The sequence below is a fragment of the Rhinolophus hipposideros genome (genome assembly GCF_964194185.1).
Source record: "Rhinolophus hipposideros genome assembly, chromosome: 9".
Classification (NCBI taxonomy): Eukaryota; Metazoa; Chordata; class Mammalia; order Chiroptera; family Rhinolophidae; genus Rhinolophus; species Rhinolophus hipposideros.
In genome coordinates this window covers 27,523,349-27,548,301 of record NC_138055.1, presented here as the reverse complement: position 1 = coordinate 27,548,301, position 24,953 = coordinate 27,523,349, and the positions used below count along the sequence as shown (strand labels likewise).

Genomic DNA, 24,953 nt, shown 5'->3' with positions numbered 1-24,953 from the left:
GTTTACTGCTGCTGCTTATCTCTTCCTAGTTATGGTTAGAGCGCTGCCATCTTCGTCAAGTTCATGACCAACACCTTCCACGACAGGTCTGGGGAGACAACGATTTCTGAGTGTTTCCAGTTTTCATCATCGTTCGTCTTTTCACTGGCTTCAGAGTTTTACTAAAACTGCCCTGCTCTTAACCTCCAAACCGCGCTCCTGACCGAAAACGTGATTTTCCCGATGAAACACACACCAAGCCAGCGGGCGCGGGCGCTCTGAGAGCCGCACCGAGCGGTCGGCGCAGTTAGTAAACAAACTGCTGCGCAGGCGCAACGGCAGCTGGATGTCCAAGGGGTTGGTCGGTAGCCAATGGGGTGTTTTCGTGTCGTGAAAAGGGCAAAACTACAACGAAACACTGCGTCCTAGGGTGATACTCGTTGGCTTTTTGTGCTTTTACGTATTCCTGGCTTTACGTCTATGAAGAACCTGTGCGGCCTCCGCGGCCTCGCAGAGAAGTCGTCCGTAGAATTCCTCGGTCCCAGAGAACTGCCGCTGGCGTCGGCAAGTTATACTAACCTCGTTTGTTCTCGCCACCGACTCTTGATCTTTTTTTTTTAATGTGTTTTTTTTTAATTATTATTATTTTTGACTGCAGCACTAATCCACCTGGGCTGCTCCATTTAAAAAAAAAAAAAAAAAAAAAAAAGGCCTCACAACGTCGCAAGAAAACATTTGTACTCTCCGGCTTCCCCAAACAACGCGAGATCTGCCTGCGCGAAAAGCGGTCCCCGCCCCCCCCTGCCCCAAGTGTACGTGTGCGCCTGCGTGGAACTAATCATTTTAGCGCGAACATTTTTCAAAACTTCCTGCCTGGTTAGAGCCAACCAAATTTGGCGCTTGAGAAAGGTCGGTCGCGCGGATCCGATGGATTCAAGCACAAAACGCTACATTCTTCGGGCTTTTGCGGTCACAGCTGCACACACCTGCAGGGACGTCCCTTCTCTCCGTTCTTACACTTTGGCCGTGAGTTCGGTGCGAGAGGAGGAAGTTACAGCGAATCAAGCGGTGAAGGAGTGGGCGGGGCAGAGCCGATCAAGGTTTTAAAATAAGGGTGATGACTTTTATGTATTTGGAAAGAGACCTGGAAGCGACATGAAGGAATAAATATGAGGGGCTAATATTTAAAAAAAAAAATTTTTTTTTAATAGAGACCAAGGCAATGAATTAAGGTAATGCAGTCGGAAGGAGATGGGGGAAATAAGGTAAATTGAGGCAATAACTATACAGCACACTTGATACTGGAAAGACAGAACTGTTGGCAGTGGAGGAAGTTTCCTTCAACCAGTGTGAACATATATGCATGTTTGTAAACAGAGAGGCGGAAACGCCACACATGTAGTCCATGATGTGTAAGTTGACAACTGGGACGTCCACAAGTGAGTGGAACACGGAGGACTCTAGAAGACATAGTCCTGAGCGAGGGCTGAGGTTGGGATTAGGAAGAACAGTTACGGTAACAGCAATCAAGAATTTGGGACCTGTCTTGAGAGTGACTGATCTGACTTCTTTCTCTCTCAGGATACATGGGACACCTGCACCAGCATCGGCTTTTGTCCTGCACCATCTTAAAGGTACCACCCAACCCCTGACATTTTCTCTCTCGGTGAAGCCCCTGGTCCCTACCACTTCCCACCAACCCTATACCTCAGCCCGAAAGAAATGTGGACTTTTCTGGAATGAAATGGTGGAATTTAGCTACCAAGTTACTTAGGTGTGCTACTGGCACATTACAAAAGTACGTACTTCTAGCCTCCCAGTTCACTAGGTATTAGACTCCGTCTTCATGTTGGTCGCCATTTAATGCAGCTTAGTCAGTATACTTTGATTCTTGGTGTACTGCCCGGAGTACGAGGCAGAGGATGCTGATGGAGTGCGCGGTTTTACTAGACCAGAAAACGAATGGCTTGTAGGTAAGCAACACAGCTTCATCTATAAGAAAAACTTAAGTACAGAAAGCTGCAGGATTTAAGCTAGCAGGTGCAGAATAGAAGTACTTCAGTAAAGACCTAGACATAGTTATCCCCTATCAAATTCTTCCTGGAGCACTTCACTTCATTTTGGCAGCCCACAGTATAGCCTAGTAGCCGGGCTTGTGTGGGTGGAGTTCATGGGAGAATGTTGCAGGAAAAACTCCTTGGATGCAATAGGATACAATAGGATAGGATTTATGGGTTGAAACTTTGGTGTCTTGTTTTAGGGGGTGGGATTCATCCAGGTGTAAGAGGCACGGTCTCTCAGTATGGTGTCACAGAAAGTGTGTAGAATTGGGACTCAGACCTGGGATTTAGCTCTTGGGTCTGCCAGTTACTCTGTGTGACCTCTCTGAACCTCCTTTTCCCTATTTATACAATAAGGATAACAGTACCTCATAGGATGGATTGCAAAGATGAAATGGGTACTGTTGAAAAGAGTGCATGAGTTACTAGCGCAGGACTTGGTTTATAGTATATGATCAACAATTGAGAGTTTCTTCCCTGAGCCTCCCACTGCATTTGTGCATGCCATCTGCCCATCAGATTGGATGCTCTAGCATAGGTCCATCTGTATTTAGAAGGCCTTAAGGCAGGTTATCTATCTTGCCTGCATGTTAGAATCACCTGGAGAGCTTTAAAAAAATCCTAATGCCAAGGCTTCACCCTAGACCAATTAAATCAAAATCTCTAGGAGTGGAGCCCCGACATCAATATTTCTTAAATTTCATTTTGCTACCAAGGTTGAGAACCACTGTTTGAAGAGTTCCCTCTAGAAGAAGAAGAAAAAAGAAATTAGCACTTTGGTTTAAGACCACCTGATTTGGATAGCTACGTATTTGGAAAAGTTCTGGAAGAAAAAAGGCTAGCGCTTGAGATGGGCAGATGAGTAGGGCAGAGTGAGCTACCTTCAGGAGAGAGGCAATAATAAGAAGGTGGTAATAAGCATCCTGATAGGGAAAAGGTTTGTAATGAGATTATTAATGTAGGTCTCAGGAATATTACAGGATTTGCTGTAGAAAAGGAGGAATTAGAGCCTCCGAAGCTGGTCCTTTGATCTAACACAGGCAACACAGAGGATGGTGTCGTTATTACCTTACCACACGGTGCACTTTGGGCCATCAGCAAGGGCTAATGGCAGTAGTGGGGCGGGGTGAAATTTCACAACCTGCCCTGATTGGTTGGGGAGGGGCACCCAGGCATCACTGAAGTGTATGCATGTGGATGTCCTTGTCCAGGGCGGGGGTGCCCATGGGAAAGCATGCACAGCAGGCCACTGATAACGAAGCCTCTTCCCATAGCTTATCAGGATTGATGTGCCTGCTCTGACTGCCCAAGTGGTTATGTTGGTACTGACAGATGAGAAATGTGAAGTTCAAGCCTGTTTTTGTAGCCTTGCAGTGAGTAGAGAGTTACTTTGAAATACGAGGGATGGCATGTCTGGGTCAGGAATTTGAGCTTGTATGAGACAAGGTACTTTCTAATAGGACAACTCTGGTTTCAAGGAATATAAGTTATTCATAAGTTGAAACCACCTACTACTACTTTAGTCATTGGATGTCAAGACCTAAATGTAGCAATAATGGCCAGGAATATCTTTTGTCACGTAAGGTAACCTGTCTTTAATTGGGTCGCTTTTCTTGAGAAGCATATTAGTTTGTCTAGCAAGAGAACTGGTGAAGTGGCTAAACATCATCTCTTAACCTTGTAACTAGAGGTTATGAAGTGGGTAAATAGAAGATTATGCAGAAAGGAGGGGAATGGAATAGAAAGATAGGAGACTCTGGGTGAGGAGAGAAGCAGGTTGAAAGTTAGAAATAGAAAAATTCCAAGTGGTGACACTGTTGTTAAGCTATTATAAATGTTAAAACAGGAGTGCTGCCTGAGCTCTATAACGAGATACCAAAGACAGACCACTCTGTAGGACTTTCGCAAAATGGAAGAGGGTGAGAACTGATCAGACTACTTTTAAACTCTTACCCCAATCAAGGGCATAAAAGAGAAAGATAAAGACAGGGAGAGGTGTTGTGAAGAGGATATTTGAATGAAGTTATTGAAGTACTGTTAGATAAACAGGGAAAGAGAGAAGTGGCCACATTCTTTCCCTAAATTAAGTTTCCCTATTTACAGCAGGCACAAACTGGGTGGAGGGAGAAGAGCCTTAACTTTAAGTCTGGTGACAGAGTTTGACTGTTATACAAGACTGAATATTTTAATTGGTAACTTTTTTAACTAAAAGCGACCAGAAAAAGGAATGGGATTGCCCGAGTTTTCATTCAGGATTGGTAGAAGAACAAACACTTACAGTCTGTTTTCACAGGGACAGTGGAAAATAAAAGTTAATTTGCTCTAGGTTGGTCCCAAAAGTCATGCTTGTTCAATGTGCTGAAACATTATTGTTGAGCACCTACTTTGTTTTTTAGGTAGAGCCTATGAATTGGATGACAGTCCTCCCTGCAGGAATCTATGAACACAGTGTAATATGATATATGCAATAACAGAAGTAGTATGTGTGAAAATTAAAGAAGTACTATAGTAAAACAGATGTGAGTAACTTGTTTTAAAGAGGTTGGGGGTAAGAGGGACAGAACCGCAGAGAAGATAAAACCCAGCATGTTTTGGGAGAGGAATAGACATTCCAAAGGTGGACAAGGCAGGGGAAACTGTCAGGTCTAAGCCGGAGGCATGAAACAGCATGGTGTGTGTGCGGAGAACTACAGTCAGTGTGAAGGGCGTGCGTGTTCAGATGGTTGATTAAAATGGAAGTGAAATGGGGGCGGCCGGTTAGCTCAGTGGGTTAGAGCACGATGCTTACCAACACCAGGGTTGCCGGTTCGATCCCCACATGGGCCAGTCTGAGCTGCGCCCTCCACAACTAGACTGAAACAACTACTTGACTTGGAGCTGATTGGGCCCTGGGAAAACACACTTAAAATAAATAAAAAGTTTAAAAAGAATAAATTCCAAGTGGATCAAATCTTATATTTGCAAGACTAAACCATGAAAGTATTAAAATAAACCCTGGGAGAATACTTTAAAAAAATAAAATAATAAAATTAAAATAAAATAATTAAAATAAAATAAAGTAAAATAAAATAAAATAAAAATAAATTTAAAAAAATAAATAAATAAAATAAAAAAATAAAAAAATTATAAATAAATTTAAAAAAATTAAAAATAAAATGAAATAAAAATAAAATAATAAAATAAAATAAAAATAAAATAATAAAATAAAAAAAATAAAAATAAAATAAAATAATAAAATGGAAGTGAAATGGAGACCACAGGTATTGTATATGTGCAAGTAGGGCTGTTGGCAGTCTCACCAATGGAGATTTAATGGAATTTTAAAAACATTCACACACACACACACACACACACACTCATTTCTCCATCAATCATTTTGTTCCCTCTCCTCTCCCTTTTCTTTTATAAAATTTGCCAATTTGTTAGAGTGCTCAGAAGGTAGTACGTGAACGCTTCTCCAACTCAGTGCCCACAGCTGATTGGATCCCATTCTGACAGACTGTTTCCTAAATATTTAGATTGGAACATTGAGAGACTGGGTCATGTTTTTCCCCCAGCTTTACTGAAGTATGGTTGACAAATAAAAATTGTATATATTTAAGGTGTGCAATGTGATGTTTTGATATACGTATACATCGGGAAATGATTACCACAGTCAAGCTAATTAATACATCCACATCACATAGTTACTATTTGTGTGGTGTGTGGTGAGAACACTTGAAATCTGCTCTCTTAGCAAATTCAGTATGTAATACATTGTTATTAACTATAATCCCCATGCTGTACATTAGGTCTCCAGAAGTTACTCATCTTACAACTGAAAGTTTGTACTCTGAACAGTGTCTCCGCCTTTCCTCCACCCCCCAGCCCCTGGGAGTCACCATGTTACTTGCTGTTACTATGAATTTGACTTTTTTAGAGTCTACATATAAGTGAGATCACATAGTATTTGTCTTTCTGTGTCTAGTTTATTTCACTTAGTACAATGTCCTCCAGGTTCATCGTGGCAGGATTTCCTTCTTTTTAAAGGCTGAATAGTAGTCCACTGTGTGTATGTGCACGTATCACATTTTCTTTACCCATTTATCTGTCAAGAGCATTTAGATTGTTTCCGTACTTGGCTACTGTGAATGATGCCACAATGAACATGGGAATGCAGACATCCCTTCGAGATAGTGATTTTACTTCCTTTAGCTGTAGACCCAGAAGTGAGATTTAGCTGGATCATTTAGAATTTCTCCGTGAGTCTTATATAGAAAAACTAGAATTAATCTGACTCTTCTCCTAAAATAAAAAAAGTAAATACATCTTAAGCTTTGGATGTTGAGCCACGAAGGAGCTTCAATTTCTTGAAATTATATTCTGTCTCCCCTGTGCTATCTTGTTTCTTGAGTTTGTATTTCTGCACATTGCAAGTCAGCATTTCTTCCTCCCGTATAAATTTTCATAATCGCCATAGTTAGGACTCTGAGTTAGAAATAATTAGTTACACGTCAGCCTTATGAGACAAATATACTCATATAGCTAGTTTAAATTCCTGATTTGGGGTAGTCCAAATGCCATCCAAGGAATTGACCTTAATAATTAAATCTATTTAAGAATTTAGCAACTCACATTTAAAAATATTTATCTTGTCTCCTGTAAAAGTCTCAAACTATTCCTAGTGTCACCATCAGGTGCGGTTCTAAAGCATCTCCCAGTTAAGGCTGTAGGACTTAGATGAACAACTTCACAACTTCAAAAGTCAGAAGCCCCAAACTAAGGAGAAATACGTTTCTCGTGTCCTCCCCAGCACACTATCACGGCACTTCACAGGCCTATGAAGCTAGCAGTTTCATTCAATTTCACCTAAATAGACTTTAAGGAAAGAAGCAGTAGAGGATGGAGGGAGTTACCATCGCAGTGTCCATACAAATCCCTAAAACCCTTTCAAGATTTAGAGTCAGTAACAATTCAGTAAGGAAAGGACCCATTAGGTAAATTTGGCTCTGAAAATGTTAATTGAAAGTCCTCCTCAGCAATTCAGCCCTTTTCCTTCTGCCTTTCTGTAGTCAGCTGGGTCCCATGGTGACCGGTTCTGAAAGAAATCATCCCCTTCAGCAGTTACCTAGCACCATGGCAACCAGGACGTCAGCAAAGCAGGATAGATCCTGCACAAAACAGCTCCTACCAGGCTCCCTCCCTGCCTCTCTAATTCAACCCTGCCTGAGGCCCAGTGATGGGGCTAAAAGACAAGCAGGCAGACACACTCAAGAAATCCCATATGTTTCTGTGAGCATAGATATATGGGCATGCAGTGAATTATGCTGTGAGAATTCCCCCAAAACACAACATATTTTAAAGGATGAGGATGGATGGTAGGATGGGGACAGGGAGGTAGGCATGGATGGCCTTTAGGTTTCACGATGTATAAAAATTACATTTGCATTCATAAGGTAACAGTAAATTGATGGGAAGTCGGAGCACTAAACAAGACCTTAGGGAAGTATTTTAAAAATATTGTTATCTACCTGAGAGGAAAATGGACAACATGGCTTTAGGGAACACTGAAGGGGGTGTAATGCTGTCCGTGGTGCTGAATACTCCTTTGTCCCAGATGTGCCAGGGGGCTCCGGAGGCTGGTTAAGGAACACAGTGCCATGTTTAGGTACTGATGATAAGAAAGAAATGGGCTGGGGAGAAAGCATCGTTTCCCATTCTACCAAGCAACTCTGAATGCCCACGATGAAACGTTCAGATGAAAAATGAAAAATAAAGTGGAAAAGCCTGGAGGTTTGGATGGTTGAATTTTCCCCTTTTTATATGGAGATTTTTGGTCAGAGCCAATGAGGTTGGAGATTTCTGCTGCTTTGCTCCTGAAAGGAAAAGTGGGGGAAGGGAGAGAAAAGATGGCCAGATTCTCCCCTCGAGCCACATGATCCTTTTCCCATGTGACACATTCCAGAGCCTTGGAAAGGGGAAGGGAGGGGCACCAAGTGAGTGGGACTGGGGGCGGGAAGATGGTTTAACAGTCAAACCTGCAAAGCGTCATTTTGTCTCCCTACCAGGAAGCGGGCTGTGAGCCAAGGGAAAAGCAGAAGACAGATATGAATGCGTTCCCAAGCTTTCCTGGCGGTTTATGTCATTCTCCAAACTCCCATGCAAGGGCTATTCCTGACCAAGAAGACCCAAGGAGACCGTCTCTAAAATCAAGTCCGGATGGAGGTATGTGCTAGAGATCCCGCGGTATTGTGGCTGAAATTTGGCTCAGAGTACAAAATACCTTATTTTTTTCCAGGCAATTGGGAGATTTTTGTCTTGGTTTATTTGCTGGTTGGGGCTTTATATTTGTTACAGGTCCGAAAAGATGCCTTGGTAGTTCTATAAAATGAATAATTCACCAGAGTGCCTGTTGAAGACAAATTAGATGGAAATTCTGTATTGATAATTAATAAAGCAAAACACTCATTGATGATCAGGATTATTTTTCTTCGAATCCTGGAAAGAGGGGAAAAAATTAACTGAAACCAATTAGATTTCACTGTCACTGCAATAAAATCCTGTTTCATCTCTTTTCAGCTGCTTCTTTGGTGCCCATGTTCCCAGAGGTTATTGGCAGTGGTTTAGGGAGCCTGAGTGGGCAGGCGTGCTGTTTCTTTGTGCTGTGCAATTGTCTACCTTCTGATGTTCCTGATGCCGGAGTGCTTGTGATTGTTTCCAGCTCTTAGTTTAGGACAGTAGACGGCCACTGAATTCCCAGCCACTGAATTCCAAATCGTATAGAATAGCTACCAAAAAGGACCCCAAGAAGTTCTCAAAGGAATCTTCCAAAGTTATAGGCTAAAATAATCTGCCATGCACTCAAATCTTGGTATCTTTGACCATTTCTGCCCAGCACAAAGAGGGAAGCTAGCAAATTTAAATGTTATTTCATCTTTATTTAACAAATACTTATAAAGTTCTTGCTATGTGTAAGGCATCAGTTTAAGCACAAATAATCTGTCTTTTAATCCTTATAACCCTCTGAAGGAGGTATTATTAGTACTCACATTTTGGAGATGAAACTAAGGCACAGAGAGCTTAGGGAACTAACTCTCCCAAGGTCACACGCTAGCAAATAGTAGATATGGACCCAAAAACCTTGACCCCAGAGTTCATGATCTTAATCACTGAACTATGCTGCTTCTCTACTGTTATTTCACATGTCAGCAGTTGATTTGGCTACAGATTTTGTTCAGCTGATGCTACTAGAAGATTGAATCCGATTTCACAGATTCCCAATGAAATCTGTCTTTAATCTTGAATTATCCCAATTGCCACATTCTGTACCCCTTAAGAACCCAGTAAGTAATTGCCTATTCTCTTTCCCTTGTGCTGTATAGATATCTGGTAGTAAAACACTGTGTTACTATGGTGACCAAATGATGTCTAAAGGAAAAAAAGAAATCTAGAATTACATCATGGCTGATTTTTTTTATTTTTTTTATCGAACCAGGAAACATTCTTCTATTCTTCGAACCTAATAATAAGACCAGCCTAGGCATGTTATCTTTAAAAGCACTTATCTGGTTTTCAAAATAGATTAAACTTCTAAAATTATTAACACAAACTGTGATATCAAACTAACTAGGTTTATTGCTTTAAAATAATGTTATCATACTTTAAAATAAGGGAATAGATTTCTCTCTTGACAAATTATTTTAGGTTTTTAAGGGAAAATGAGGAAGTTTTTCCTTTTTTTGGGAATTTCTGAGATACAAGGATTTTCTTCCTTTGGTCTGTATCGTTTCCCTTCTGACCATTGACAATAAAAGATGACTGATCTCATTCTTATATGCTGTGGGAAAACCAAGAGAATTTATTAGGTCAGAGAGACAAAGAGGAAGAAAAGGGATAGGAATCTAAAATTTGTGAAATTCTTCCCTAAATGAGGTGTTTCCCTTCAGAGTTTCACTGAAGAAGACTGAAGAGTCAGTCAATATTGAACTTCAAAATTGAACTTCAGTCTTTTGGCTTAAACCTTTGATCCCGGCTGAAATTTACATTTCCCTTGGACAAGTAACACTTTTACACTATTACTGTACAGTCATCTGAAGGGAGCTTCTTGTATCCTTCCATCTTTGGATTTCTAGCAATTTAGCACCACGCCTGGTTTACGGTAAGCTCTCAATATGTATTTGCAAATGAAGAATGGGAAGACACAGCCTGACAGGAGTCTGCTGGAGCCAGTTTGGGGGCCCATACCGATTTTGTTCTGCATGTGTTTATAGGGAGTCTAGTGAGGAGGTAAATGTACAGTAGGAGAAAACTTGGCAGTAGTCAGAATTATGCCTGAAATTTATGTATGCCACTCAGAGTGACCCCTGGAGCAGTGGCACACTAGAATTCGAGACGTATCCATACATTCTTTTCCTGGGGATTCCCAATCCCCCTGACTTTTTATTTATATTTAGAATGCAGTTCTGATATTTTAATGTATATCTACGGTAGATGGAGGCATCCCAAACAGTCTCATTTTGCTCTCGTGTTTTTTGCCTGGCACCATCACCCAACATTGAGAAAGTTCACTCGGGTTGACAGTTAATATCTTGAGAAGGTCAGTTCCTGCCCCAGGCAGTCCTGTCCTAATAAACTGTGGCTCCCGGTCCCCAGAACATTGCACCAAGAACTCACCGGACTGCAAGACTCCTCCCTAGAGAACACTGGGATCTTCAGTGTCAGAGTGGGTTGGAGCCAGACTGCCTTTCCCAACTGTGGCAATCAGGGCCTGAGTGCAAAAGATGATCTCAGAGCATCTTGACAGGTTGCTTAGGATTTGAATTTGAGACAGCAGGCTAATTAAGCTTAAAGTGTTTTAAGCCTGATTATCACCTCTCCTGATAATATACACAAATATAACCTTTTCTATTATTTTTCAATCTAATTAAGTAACTAAGGAGCGGGAGGGTGGGGTTTGTGGGTAAGGTGTGAGTCCCTGAATCCTATTCACTCCCCCTCCAGTGTTACCTGCTGAGTGAGTTGTGCCAAAGAAACAGCCCTGCTGGAAGCACATATAGCCCGGCAAGCGCTGCGCGACCACCACCCTCTGGGGCCTTCTAAGATGAGCAGGTATGCGAGTGCACACTAGAGGCTTTGATCTGAAAGCCTTAGCTGGGCTTCCTACTCATCCCTCTCAGATCTGAAAGGGGGCAACCTACTTAACCAGCTGAACTGGAGAAGTTAGAAGAGAGAAAAATGGAGAGGCTTCCCCCTTGAGGAGAGGCTTTGCCAAGTGTGCTTTCAGTTTGGAAGTCAGGAATGAAAGAGGATATGAGAAGGGACACAGTGAGCACAAGGGAAGGATATGAGAAAAGAAGCCTGGGTCCTGCCTCTCCGTCACAGTAATTTACCCGCTGCTAGTAAACCCTGCTCAATGAGTCAGGCCCTGCCAGCCAAATTATTCAATCCTTCCCTATGGTTTCTAAACAGGGAGGGAGAAGAACTAGAGGAGGACCAGAGTGTGGATGCAATTTCTTCTCTATGAACCAAGGCACAAATGGAATGAGATGGGAGGTGGCCTCTCCAAGAGGATAGTTTAAAAAGCAAAAGGGGAGTTACCGTTATGAATATATTTCCCTGTTTGTAGAGTGATTTTCCCTTGGCTAAACTTCTATAACAGTCATCTTCTGGAGCCTTTCTTTCAATATACTTTCCTAGGCACTGGATGTCTGTCATGTCTAATCCTGATAGAAATTCTATGATGTGCATTATTAGCCTCAATTTCTGACCAGGAAACTGAAGCTCAGAGAGTTTAACTAATCTGGCCAAAGTCACACAAATACAGCCAGGATCTGAATCCAGGTCTTTCTAATTCTATGCTCTTTCCACTATATCACAAGTAAAATTCTTTCCTCTACAATCTTTACAAATATATGTTTTTGGATATTAGATTAATACATATACAGAAAACTTGGAAAATATAGAGAAGTATAAAAGTGTAATGAAAATAAAAATCAGTCATGATCTCGCCACCTAGAAACAACCATTGTTTAAAATTTTGGTGTATTTCTGCTCAGTGTTTTTCAACACATATAATGATAATAAAAGTAAACGTTTGTTGAGCACATGCTTTGTTCTAGACATTGTTCTTAGCGCCTTTCTTGTATACTTTTATTCTCACAACAGATAAGTAAGGTGGGTACTTTTATTATCCTAATTTTCCTGGTGAAGACAATCAATAAGCACGGAGATCTTAAGTAACTTGCAGAGGCTACATAGGTAACAAGTGATTTGAAACCTGCCTGAGCTCTAGAGCGGGGTTTCTCGAATGCACTGTTGGCATTTGGGTTATTCTTTGCTGGGGGTGCCTTGCTCTTTCTTATAGAATGTGTAGCAGCATTCCTGGCCTCTTCCCAGTTGTGACAACCAAGAATGTTTCCAGACACTGCCCAATGGCCCCTGGGAGGCAAAATTACCTCCGCTGAACCACTGCTCTAGAGCCCATGCTCTCAACCACTACTCAGTACGTCCTCTTCATATTTAAAATGTGCATAGAGTTATTTTCTTCCACATCTAAAGAAGGAAATACACCTTTAAATTTAGGTATAAGCTATGAAACCTTCCTGGAAGGTCAATGGCTTTGTCAATCATAGGGAGATTAGTTACTTCCAGAAAAATGCTCATTAGTAGATTTTTATAGCAGGTTTATAGAATCACACCGTGGGGAGGAGAACCATGTTTCTCTTATTATTTTTTTCCTGGCTCTCTGGGCCAGGCACCCTTTAGCCTTGAAGAATTCAAATTTCAGGTGTAAAGGATCTATATCTATCCATCCATCCATCCATCCATCCATCCATCCATCCATGCTTCTATCCTCTATGTATGTATGTATGTATGTATGTATCTATCTATCTATCTAGTGCTTATCAACCAGTGTCAAAATAGATTGCTGTGTCCTAAACAAAAGATGCCTGTCGCAAATAATTGCTTGCTGATAAAGTACCAGAATCTGCCAGTGATTTATTTTTTAATTTAATTATAATAAATTTAAGGATATCTACATAATTATTTTTTTCTCATCATGACTTTTTAGGTTGAATATTGTGTTGGAGTTATAGGTCGAGCTTCTAGAGTTGCATATAATTCTGGATATATCTGAGTGTGTCACATGCATGAACACATTTGTCATGTCTACCTCTGAAAAAGCAAGGTTGAAAATTACTTGTGTAGGTCATTTGGGTCAACCATATGCATTAAAATAAGTATTGAGAAATGATAGCAGTAGCATTTTAACCTATAAAATGTCTAAACATATTTGACACTAAAATACATATTAACCATATGAAACATGCAAATATACAATCAACCATGTTTTCAGTGATACATATAGTTGCATAATTTGTCTATGAAAAATACACATTAGTGCAAATTCAAATCTGACTTTTGCTCCATGAGCTTGAGGTTTTTGGAGAACCCTGATTGAGGACAGTGGTGCAGATCAAAATTTACCCAGAATGTTGATGTGAATTTGATGGGAGACAAATGTAAATGCTTCTGAAAAACAAGAGTTCTTAGTAGCTCCCTGTTCAGCTTATACTTGGTTCTGAACAAATCTTTCACCTTCTTTTCAAATAGCTGTAAATCACATTTCTCGTACAGCTCTTCACTTTGAGTGCAATGACTATGGTCTTTGCTTCCTCACCTCTGTCCCATTTAAGTCACACTACTGGAGAAATTGATACTGAAATTACAGCGTGGAAATGAAACTGAACATTTACTTCTAAAACAACTGTTTGCCTTTACTTTAACTCAGTGAGCACACAGCAGGTCTTCAAAAAATGTTTGTTATAATGAATGAAATTGAGTTTGCTGAGGTTCAAATTCATTCACCAAATTGCTTTCAGCATTTAAAAGACCCCCTACTGGGAAGAGAGGTGTGGAGAACTGGTAGAAGATAATCAGGGGTTCTAATAAATATTTCTCCCCTCTGACAAGGTAGGTATTAGAATGGAGAGCAAACACAGGTGGCAAGTCTTTTTGCAAGGGATTTTCAGTAGAAGATTGTTGGCCCATCTAGGACAATTGAGGACGGCTCAGCTGGCCCCTCGGTAAAATTCATCTCTCCTACGGAGACCAATCCTGCTCTTGGATGTCAGAATCTCACTGTGCTGGCCCCAGCAACTCTCAGGATGAGCGCTGCTGGGTGAAAGGGTGGGTTATAAGTTCAATGGATGCATGTTGCTCATCACCTTGTCTACCTATCAGTTCTCGTTCATTTCTAAAATGACGTTAAAAATCATCCAGACCAACTCATTCATATTGTAGATAGACATGGAAACAGAGATTTGGTGAGATTGATTTACTTACGGTCTTTACACTGATATAAAAATAAGACCTAGGTCTTTTGACTTGCTGTCCAGTGAATCAGAACCCAGGTTTCTTAGCTCCCAGTCCAATGTTTAAGTTGAAGTAGAAAGCACTGTACACTCTTCAAGCGTTTCAGGGTTTCTAATATTCTAGATGCTGGTGGATAGTGGAAAGTGACAGAATGACTGGTATAAATTTTAATCTTTATTGAATTAGTTTCTATTGCTGCTCTACCAAATGAACAAAAATTAGTGGTTTAAGTACATAGCCATTTCTGTGTCACAGTTGTGCAGGTCTGAAGTACTAGGCTTGTTTCTCTGCTTAGCCTCACAGGCTGAAATCAAGGGGTTGGCAGGACTGCGTTCCTTTGTGGGGGCTCCAGGGATGACTCCCATGCCACGCTCATTTTCACGGTTGGCAGAATCGAGCGCCTGGTGGTTGTGGGACTAAGGGCATGTTTCTTTGGTGGTTGTCAGTTGGGGGCCACCCATCACTCCTAGAGGCCTCTCCCTGGTTCTCGCACGTGGGCCCCTGCATCTCAGAGCCAGCAACAGCCTGTCAATTCCTTCTCATGCTTGGAATCTACCTCTGACTTCTTCTGCCGCATCTCTCTGCCACCAGCCAGAGAAGGCTCTCTATTCTTCAGGGCTCATTCGTTTGGGTCCACCTGAATAATTCAGGATAATCTTCTCATTTTAAGTTCAGTAACCTTAATTATATATACAGTGTCCCTTTTGTTATAGAACGTAACATATTCACAGGTTACAGGGATTAGGGCGTTAGCTTTCCGGGGGGCCTTTCTGCCTACTACATACATTGTTTCCTTTAATTAATAGCAACACTCCATATAGTCAGTAATACTGTAATAACTATATTATGGGCTATTTTGTGAAGTTAGAGGAGGCTGTTTTGAAAACCCCTCTCTGTTCAAAAAATCAGGCTCCTCTTGAAAGCATAACCAATATCCAAACAAAAAGAAAATGCACCCAGTCTGATCTCAGGAAACTGATCCCTGTGGGGAGACAGGTCAAAAGGCACAGAGCTGGAAATATTATAAAGGAATATTTATATATATTATAAAAGAGGAGGAAAGGGAAAAGGGCAATATAGGAAATTCCAGGCTTATAAGCCTGTGACACTAGTGGTCTCAAATGGTGGAGGGGAAACTCTGTTTTCACTGGAAGTATGAGTTTCTTTTGCAGTTATTCAAGATTATCTAATAGAAATAATTTAAGCAGAGTGGATTCTATAAGCTTTTGAGAAAGACATATTCAATCCAGTTATATCACATACGTTGGTTTAGGGTGTAGAAGAAAGTTTAATCTGGCTAACATATTAACTAAAAAATCATCCCCAACTTAGAGAAAGGTTGTGTTTATTTATTTGGACCTCAGTCATTTTCCCCTTAAAAACATTGCAAATAGGATTTCCAGGCGGGAATTCCCACCCGTTCTCAGGAATTTTTTTCGCTTTCCCGTTCCCGAATCCTGAGAAAAGTTGGTTGGGAAATCGGGAAAATTGGCTCCTTGAACCCAGTAATACCCATAATGGGAAATAAATGTACTACTCACAGTGTATCTCTTAGATATTTTTCCTATTTATCGCTAGGGTTTCCCGGTGGGAATTCCTGCCCATTCTCAGGAATTGTTTTCGCTTTTCTGTTCACGAATCCCGAGAAAAGTTAGTTTGAAAATCGGGAAAATTGGCTTCTTGAACCCAGGTGGTTGGTAATATCGGCCAAAACTTTGTGGAAATGATTCACCGTGGAGGACAGAAAACAGTTTATATCTCGGTATTCGGGAACGGGAAAGCAAAAAAAATTCCTGAAAACGGGCAGGAATTCCCACCTGGAAACCCTAATTGCCAATGATGATTGTGGACCCAGGCCCCTTCACAAAAACCATTCACCCTTAACGAAGCCAAATTATGTGACTAATGTTAGTATTATCGCTATGTGTTGTGTGATATGGTTACTAATATTTGCTAATACTAATTTGCAAATTTACTAATATTGGTTTCAAAGACTTTTATGGGCTGACGGTAGTAAGAGTGCTAATTTTTGAAGTACTTGCTATGTACCAGACACTGATCTAAGGTGTTTTATAAAACTATACAAGGATAATAACACTTATTGAGTATTTTCCTCGTACCAGGCAGATTGACTTGCATTAATTTATTTAACTCATGCATATATTATCTCATTTAATCTTCATGATAATCAAATGAGATAGGAACTAATTATCTAGTTGATAAGACAACTAGAGCTCCAGAGGATTAGATAAGTTGTCCTGAGTCACAGAATTAGTGAGTGAGTGATGGAGGTGGATTCATACTTCAGCTGTTTGACTTCCAAGCCTGCACACATAGCCACTTTGCAATATTCCTATATTGTGAGATGAAAAATAGATATGTTCTGGGTGTAGGTTTGTCAGATTTAGTGAAGAAAAATACAGGCCATCATGTATGGGATATTGCATGGAACATACTTATGCTAAAAATAATTTGTTATTTGAAATTCACATTTAACTGGGCATCTTGTATTCCATCTGGTAACCCTATTTGGGTGGCACATTATGGTTTTCCTGTTCCCCAACCACAGTCACGCTGGTGACTGACCACCTGGGCCTTATCCAGTTCTATAAAGCACTTAGCTCAATGTCCACCAACCACAGTCACGCTGGTGACTGACCACCTGGGCCTTATCCAGTTCTATAAAGCACTTAGCTCAATGTCCACACCAGAGCCATAGCTCAGGGACAGAAAGCAATATAGCCATTCAGGAAGCTTCCAAAGAGCCTATGTGGCCTCTGTAGCCATTTGTAAATTCAGGGATGTGTGTAAGTTCAGGTTTCGGGATAGGTTACCCTCCACTTCTAAAAGTGGTGAGCTTGTAAATGTTTAACAACTTGCCTCTTCAGGGAGAAAACCCTTTTTTGTGGTGCTTGTCAATTTCTATAGTGTGAATATCCTTCTCATGGCAGATTGGTGAGACCAACATGATGTCATTGAACTTGGAGTTGGGAAGAAATGTGCACAGCTGGCTCTGGGGCGCCCCTGCCAGCCAGTCCCAGCCCACAACTGCTTCAGGCATTTCTCATTTTCCCATATAGGCAAATCAAGTCTCTGTAACAGTGAAAGGTTTAAGAGAAAATATCTACCACTATGGTATTTTCTGAATTAAAACTACTAAAAATTTAAAAAGACAGTTTCCTATTTGGGGTAATACCGTTGATCAAAATTTTTCCTCACTTTAATTTAGACTGAAGTCTAGAGTTCTCCTTTCATTCTGCATTTAAAAGGCAACAGTTACTCATCCTTCAGAATGAATTTTCAAAACTCTGATATTCTTTATTCTGAAAAAAATATGTATTTCTGGACCAACATGTCTACTGCACTTTTGATGCTAAGCTTCCATGCAGTATATGGTGGGAGAGACTTCCCCCCACCCCCAAATGTTCACTATGTCACATATTTCTGAGCTAGCATATTCAACAGATGTATCTGTAGGTAGTTAAGAGGCTGTGGGGAGTAACTTGATATTCCTGTATTTGACTGAGGAGTCAAGAAAGACCTATCCGTTTATAACCAGTGTGACCCTCTGAATTCAGATACAGCACTTGTGGCCTCCTCGGGCATGAAGCCCCTGGGTGGGGAAGAGTATGAGCTTTGGGATGAGGCAATCCTGGGTGACCACTTTCCAATTGTATGACCTTGGCAAAGAACTTCAGTTTTTTTCATTTATGAAACAGAGCGAATAATGTTATCTACATTTAAGGACTACACATATAAAGTGTCTGACACATAGTAAGCACAGAATAAGTACCAACTCTTGGTAGTATTGATATTATAACTATAGTCATCCTTGAAATTAATCTTACTGCTCATTAGTAAACAACCCGATGTGTCTCTTCAGGTCCAGCAGATACTTCACATTCTACACAAAACACTTTTGCCCCCAACCAAATCACGTAAAAATTCAATATTATGAAAATTCTAGTTTGACATTACATTTTTGAACAAATCTCAGAAATAAAAATGGTCTTTCTACATTGCAAGAATGTCTGTAAATACTTATAATTTCAGGAGGGGAAAAAATAAAAAATCATTCCTTAGGATTTTTGGCATCTAGAAGAAATCTAACCAGCAGGACTTAGCCAGGAATAGCCCATGGCAGAGCTGTGACGTGAATAAAGTGTGTCACCTCTGCCTCTCTAGTCCTCATTTTGGCCCTTTCACTAGTTCCCAGTCATCCATTCAACCATCCATCAAAGTATGATTTTAAAAAATCATAAAGGTATGACTCATGCAAATATAGAATGACCATATGTCAAAGGTTTATTAACTTATTACTGAAGGAACCAATGAAACAATAAGGCTTGTTCCCAGAGCATTTGAAGACATGAGTTTTTATAGGGTTTTTGTTTTTGTAAAAGAATGTCAGCATAAGATTGCTAGGTAGACACAACACCAGTTAATAATGTCCTCCAGGGCAGTACGTCCATAACCTGTAGGATTAGTTTTCTCCCAGACAGAAATCTGCATTTTAACACATAACTTCACAATGTCTGGATTCTAGTCATATAGTGAATAAATAGCAAAATCAAGCACAGATACAGTCTTCCAGAGAAGTAATCCTTGGAGAAGCCCATCTAACAATGTCCTAGCATGATTTTAAAAAAGATTTGCTATACTCTTTTACTTGTTTTCAAGTATTGGATCATTTTTATTAACACATCTATCCATTTATATATGCAATAAACCTTTATTAATATCTATATGCCCCAGGGATGTAGAGATCTTGAGGACAGTTTCTTGCCTCAAGGAACTTAAAACCTAATGGGAGAGACAAATGTTCAAAATAAAAAGTACAATACAAACTGATAGGTACATTCCCTTCCCAGGCTATCTAGGATCGCACCATTACAGGGGTCCACCTAATCCCTAGTTCTCTACCATTTGCCCCATGTACATGCTAAAACACATCTCTCAGAGCCCAGTGCACGAATGAGTCCTTTCTTAGAGACTATATAGAGCTATGTTTTAACAAGGGCCTTCGGTACTGAACCCAGTGGAGTGTGTCACATGGGAGTCTCGGAACTGGTTGGGAGAAGATAGGCTGAGCAGGAAAGAGGTGATGAAGTCTTTCCTGTCTCTCTTAACATTACTGTGTATGGATGACTTGGACATAATTACTATTTAAGCAGCCCTCGTATTTCAGAAACACTCCCTGGAAGATGTATTTATTTCCAAGTTAATGGAACAGGGAGACCTTTCTAAAATTTGACTTGGGACCCTAGAATTTAGTTATCATACAGCAGACTATTTTTTCTGGGAGTGAGGTGCGGGAGCCTGTCTGAGGACACCTAAACTACCTTCACTCTCCCTTAAATAAGAATTCTGTTTCATGTAGCAGTTGACCTGGGTGACTTCAGTTCACCGACCCTGTTCTTCTCATGCTTTCCCCTATCTCCATGGTCACCAGTGTTGCAGCTCCCTGTGAATACACAATGATTTTCTCTGCGTTTACTTCTCCTTGCAGAGCCACCTAGAGTAGGAGTCATGTATTTCAGTTCTCTGTCCTTGTGGATTCAACTCAGTAAATATTTAATAAGCAGTTATTAATGTAAAGAACTTCAATGGAAGCTGTAGAGCATGGAAAAAGAATAACAAGCTCCTCCTAGGAGCCCATAGCTTAGTGGGGGAAGAAAGAAACATGGAAGTAATTCTAAAGCACTGATTCTTTATCCTGGCTGCACATTAGGATCACCGGGGGAACTTTGAAACATCCCGATACCCAGACTGCACTCCAGACCAATTAAATTAGAGTCCCTGGGGTAGGACCCAGGCGTCAGTATTTTTTATAAAGCTCCCTGGGAGAGTCCAGTGTATTGCCAAGCTAGAGAATCATTGTTCTAAAGCCAAAGAAACAGAAAATGCTGCAGTAAAGGACTAACAAAGTGTTGTATGAACAAGGATACCACAACCATTCTGGATATGCTAATATTCGTATCCACTGTCTGACCGCATTTCAGCCCATGAATGCAGAAAATATAGCCTCTCGTTGTAACCATGGGAAAAATTTAGGTCAGTTTGATTGTAGGGCATTTAGAAACTATATACTCCAGGAGGTACAGTCTGCAAGAAACTATGTTTCTAAGGGGAAAAGGTCCCAAAAAAGCTCAACCCAGAAAGATAACCTCCAAATTCATTCCATATGCTCTCTTCCTTGGATTTTTTTTTTTTTTTTACGCCTTGGTCTTCCTGAAGAAGTCCTAGTCACCCTCCAAATCCCCAGTTCTAACCTCACCTCCTTTTCTTCCTTCTATCCTGAGCACAACTGGGTCCCTATTTTTCTCTGGCACTTAGCTCCTCATCTGTTTATAGCAGTTAATTATAATTATTCTGGAATTTAATTATAATACAGCAGTTTATTTATACATTTACCCTTTTAAGGGCCTTACTTATCTTTGTTTCCTTAGTACCCAGCACAGTTTCTTGGTTTACTGACTGAATAAACAGAACTGCAGCAATTTTAGGCAGAGTCAGAAAGTCATGCCATCGTCAGGGGAGACCTAGACTCTGGAACTCCCCGGGTTTCCTTGGCCCATTTCTGAGCATTGAGACCCTCTGCTTCCAAGTGGTTGCGCTGGGGAAATCAGCAGACACACTCACTGGGGTAAAGGAGCTGGAGGCAGTGATGAAAGGAGGCCTAGCAGCACATGAGCTGGAGGCACGAGTTTGCGTTTCACCTGCAGAGTTTTGCTAGGAGAGGAAGAGAGAAACAGAAGGAAGTTCGCAGGTTTTAGTGTATATATTGACTAGAAAAAAGTGCCTGTGCCACTAACAACTTGTTGTATTTTGGCCACAGCCATCCCCAGAAAGTTTAGAACAGCTCTTTCTGTCTGGGAGAATTGCTCCTCTTTTTTATTTTTAAACTTGATATCTTTTTAAAAATTGGGTTTCTTTTGGCCTTTTGTAAGTTTTACACATATGAAGGTGAAAACATTTCAGTTCTATAAGTATGAGGATCATGCATTCCAGATTATTTTCTAGGTCAGTGCTAATTTTAGAGTTGACGTTCTGTTTTCATACTGTGTATCCTGATTGTTTTAATATGGAAAGTATGGCTGTTCTTCCTACAATTGACCAGCAACTGGCTAGCCATGCTTCAAGCTCTTTCAATAGTCAGATGTCTCATTGTCTTACATTTCTCTTAGTAACATTAAGTAGGGCTGCCTCACAGACGCAAATCCTGACGGAAGCATAGAACTGGCATTTAGTATGTTCCCCTGCGCTCCACACTTTTGTTGGACATGGTGTCTTGATGAGAACAATATATATTAATGACACTTTGGTCCCTACCACAAATTAGTGCAAACGTCTTTCAAGGAAAACTGGACGGTTAAGTTTTCTCTCATTAAGAACTGTTCTTTCATCCCACCTCTAAAACTTCAGAGACATTTCTTTGTGCAGTGTACTCACAGGAACCCCACCAAGAAAGACACAGGTCCTGCTACAGCCTGTTGCTGCCACAGGCCAGATGGAATTGCTCTGGTTATTACGGATTCAATTGCTATGCTTTCTCCTTCCGTTTAATAGAGTCAGAGCAAATTAAACTTTAATGATCCTCCTGTGACCAAAGTCACCTCGATTTTAATTGAGTGGCCCACAATTATACAATCTTTTTACCTATTCAAAAGTGTAACTTTTTTCCTCACTGAGTAGTACAAAACAAGATAAATACTAAACGTTATATTATTCTATATCTAAGAATCATAAGCTCTTACAAAGTTGCTGAGTAACAGTTATATTTGGTTGGGGGTTTTTTGCGTGTTTTTGTTTGTTTTTAAGGAGGATGCAGCTCACAGTGGCCCATGTGGGGATCGAACCAGCAACCTTGGTTTTATTAGCACCGTGCTCTAATCAACTGAGCTAACCGACCACCCCCTATATTTGGTTGTTTTTAATCATCTGAATGCCATAAAATTTCTAGTAATCTGGTTACATTCTTTAGATGACATCTTGTATGTTCTTCAGTCACTATGTCATTTTATGAAACAATAACTAAGAATAGCATCAAAATATGTCATTGACAGGTGGCAAGCTATTAGTTCCTGAACCACATCGTCTTTTGGAAAAAGCAGGCTATTTTCAGAGGTCATTAAATTAGGAGCTACTTCTGGCTCGTGTAGAAGTGTTATGGTTGCTCCATCTGCCTCCATAATGCTTGTGTAATGGAAATTCTGCAATAAGTAAGGACTGGGTCCATCCCAGTAGCCAGCCAGTCTGTATTCACAGATTTCTGTTAGCGATTTCCATAGCTGACATCTGAGTATTTCCATCTGCCTGAGTTTTCCTCTCTTGCAGCCTCATTACTTTAATGTTACGACATTCAGGAACTTCTAACTTACTTGCCCAGAATTCCAATAGCTCTTCAGATGGGGGTAACACCCTTCCGTGACTCAGGTTTGAGCTCCCTAGCCTTCTGTGATCCCCAATAAGGATATGTTCAGGAGTGGGGCTTGGCATGAGTTCTCCCACATTTGACTAAGGAGAAAGAGGGGCTGAGGCCAGAGGGAGCCTGAGCTGGGATCTGCTAAAAACAGCTCCTGAAGTGAAAGAGAAGTGGGGCCAGAGTTTTTTTCTGGATAGTAGTCAGGGTTTCCTGCCAGTGCACAAGGCCTACTCATTGACAAATGACAGCCAATCTAAGTATCAAATAAAATTGTTAGCCTTAGAACTCCATCGGTAGAACACCATTTTAACAGGAGGCTTCATTCTTTTTTTCTTATGTAGAACTAAGAGAAAAAAAATGAATATGGTTTTTGCTCACAGAATGGATAACCGCAAGCCACGTTTGGTTATTCCGACACGTCTGGTGCCCCTCCAAAACCACAGCTGCACTGAAACAGCTACACCTCTGCCAAGCCATGACCTGATGGATTTAAATGAGGAGCACGGTTGGATGAGCAACAGAACAGACCTGCACTACGGACTGAAACCCGGGGAAGTGGCCACAGCCAGCATTTTCTTTGGGACCCTGTGGTTGTTTTCTGTCGTTGGCAACTCCTTGGTCTGTTTGGTCATCCACCGGAGTAGGAGGACTCAGTCCACCACCAACTACTTTGTCGTCTCCATGGCCTGTGCGGACCTTCTCGTCAGCTTTGCCAGCACGCCTTTCGTCCTGCTGCAGGTCACCACCGGAAGGTGGACACTTGGTGGTGCGATGTGCAAGGTGGTTCGGTATTTCCAGTATCTCACCCCAGGCGTCCAGATTTATGTGCTCCTCTCCATCTGCATAGACCGGTTCTATACCATTGTCTACCCTCTGAGCTTCAAGGTGTCCAGAGAAAAAGCCAAGAAAATGATTGCAGCGTCGTGGGTCTTTGACGCAGCCTTTGTGACCCCCGTGTTCTTTTTCTACGGCTCCAACTGGGACAACCACTGTAACTATTTCCTCCCCTCCTCCTGGGAAGGAACTGCCTATACTGTCATCCACTTCTTGGTGGGCTTTGTGATTCCATCTGTCCTCATAATCTTATTTTACCAGAAGGTCATAAAGTATATTTGGAGAATAGGCACTGATGGCCGAACTGTGAGGAGAACAATGAACATTGTCCCAAGGACAAAAGTGAAAACTATCAAGATGTTCCTCATTTTAAACCTATTGTTTTTGCTCTCCTGGCTGCCTTTTCATGTGGCTCAGCTGTGGCACCCCCAGGAACGAGACTATAAGAAAAGTTCCCTTGTGTTCACAGCAATCACATGGATATCCTTTAGTTCTTCAGCCTCTAAACCTACTCTGTATTCAATTTATAATGCCAATTTTAGGAGAGGAATGAAAGAGACTTTTTGCATGTCCTCGATGAAATGTTACCGAAGCAATGCCTATACTATCACAACCAGTTCAAGGATGGCCAAAAAAAACTATGTTGGCATTTCAGAAATCCCTCCCCTGGCCAAAACTATAACCAAAGACTCAATCTATGATTCATTTGACAGAGAAGCCAAGGAAAAAAAGCTTGCTTGGCCCATTAACTCAAATCCACCAAATACTTTTGTCTAATTTCTCAGAATTCTTTCAATTATTGTTATGCGCCAGAGATTAAAAAAGCTTTAACTATAAAAAACATAGGCTATTTATATATTTTTTCAATCAACTTTCTGAGGGGAATGTTTTCTTTTGTAAAATGCATTCACTTATTGATTATAGTTTTGTGGGTTTTATTTTCCTTTCTGTTTTAAGGGAAGCATCATCTTGAGCTCCTTTTATTTATATTTATTTATATATTTATATTATTTACATGCACAGAAAAAAAAAGAAAATGCTTTCCTACTTTTTAATTACCATTAGGTTCAAAAAGCATAAACCATACACACAGTCTTTGATTCGTGATTCAACATAGTTTACTTGTTTCCTTTTTCTCCTCCTTACTGAAATGTTACAACTGTGGGCTTCTGTTCCGAATGAAATCCCCTCTGTCACACATTTCAGAGACTTGTGCTGCTTCTACTAAGCAGCATTTAGGAATTGTTAATATTGTATATGTTTTTACATTACCTTCTAAGTAGTCACTGCCCAGATCTGCT

The 24,953-nt window shown here is 40.7% G+C and overlaps 1 protein-coding gene across 6 annotated transcripts; it reads left to right on the top strand.

Moving 5' to 3' along the window:
* Positions 1–358: 358 nt before the first annotated feature.
* GPR19 (G protein-coupled receptor 19) lies at positions 359–24,530 on the top strand. Of its 6 annotated transcripts, none has more exons than XM_081059537.1 (5): positions 359–1,005; positions 1,561–1,613; positions 8,087–8,243; positions 11,019–11,126; positions 23,160–24,515. In XM_081059537.1, exons 4-5 carry the CDS (start codon positions 11,119–11,121, stop codon positions 24,427–24,429), a joined length of 1,278 nt encoding a protein of 425 aa, XP_080915663.1. In that variant the 5' UTR covers positions 359–1,005; positions 1,561–1,613; positions 8,087–8,243; positions 11,019–11,118; the 3' UTR covers positions 24,430–24,515. The 6 variants fall into 6 exon arrangements, with proteins under 6 accessions (XP_080915663.1, XP_080915667.1, XP_080915662.1 ...); XM_081059536.1 differs by lacking the exon at positions 359–1,005 and adding an exon at positions 9,965–10,176; XM_081059541.1 differs by lacking the exon at positions 11,019–11,126 and having other exon boundaries at positions 816–1,005; positions 23,160–24,517.
* Positions 24,531–24,953: the final 423 nt, after the last annotated feature.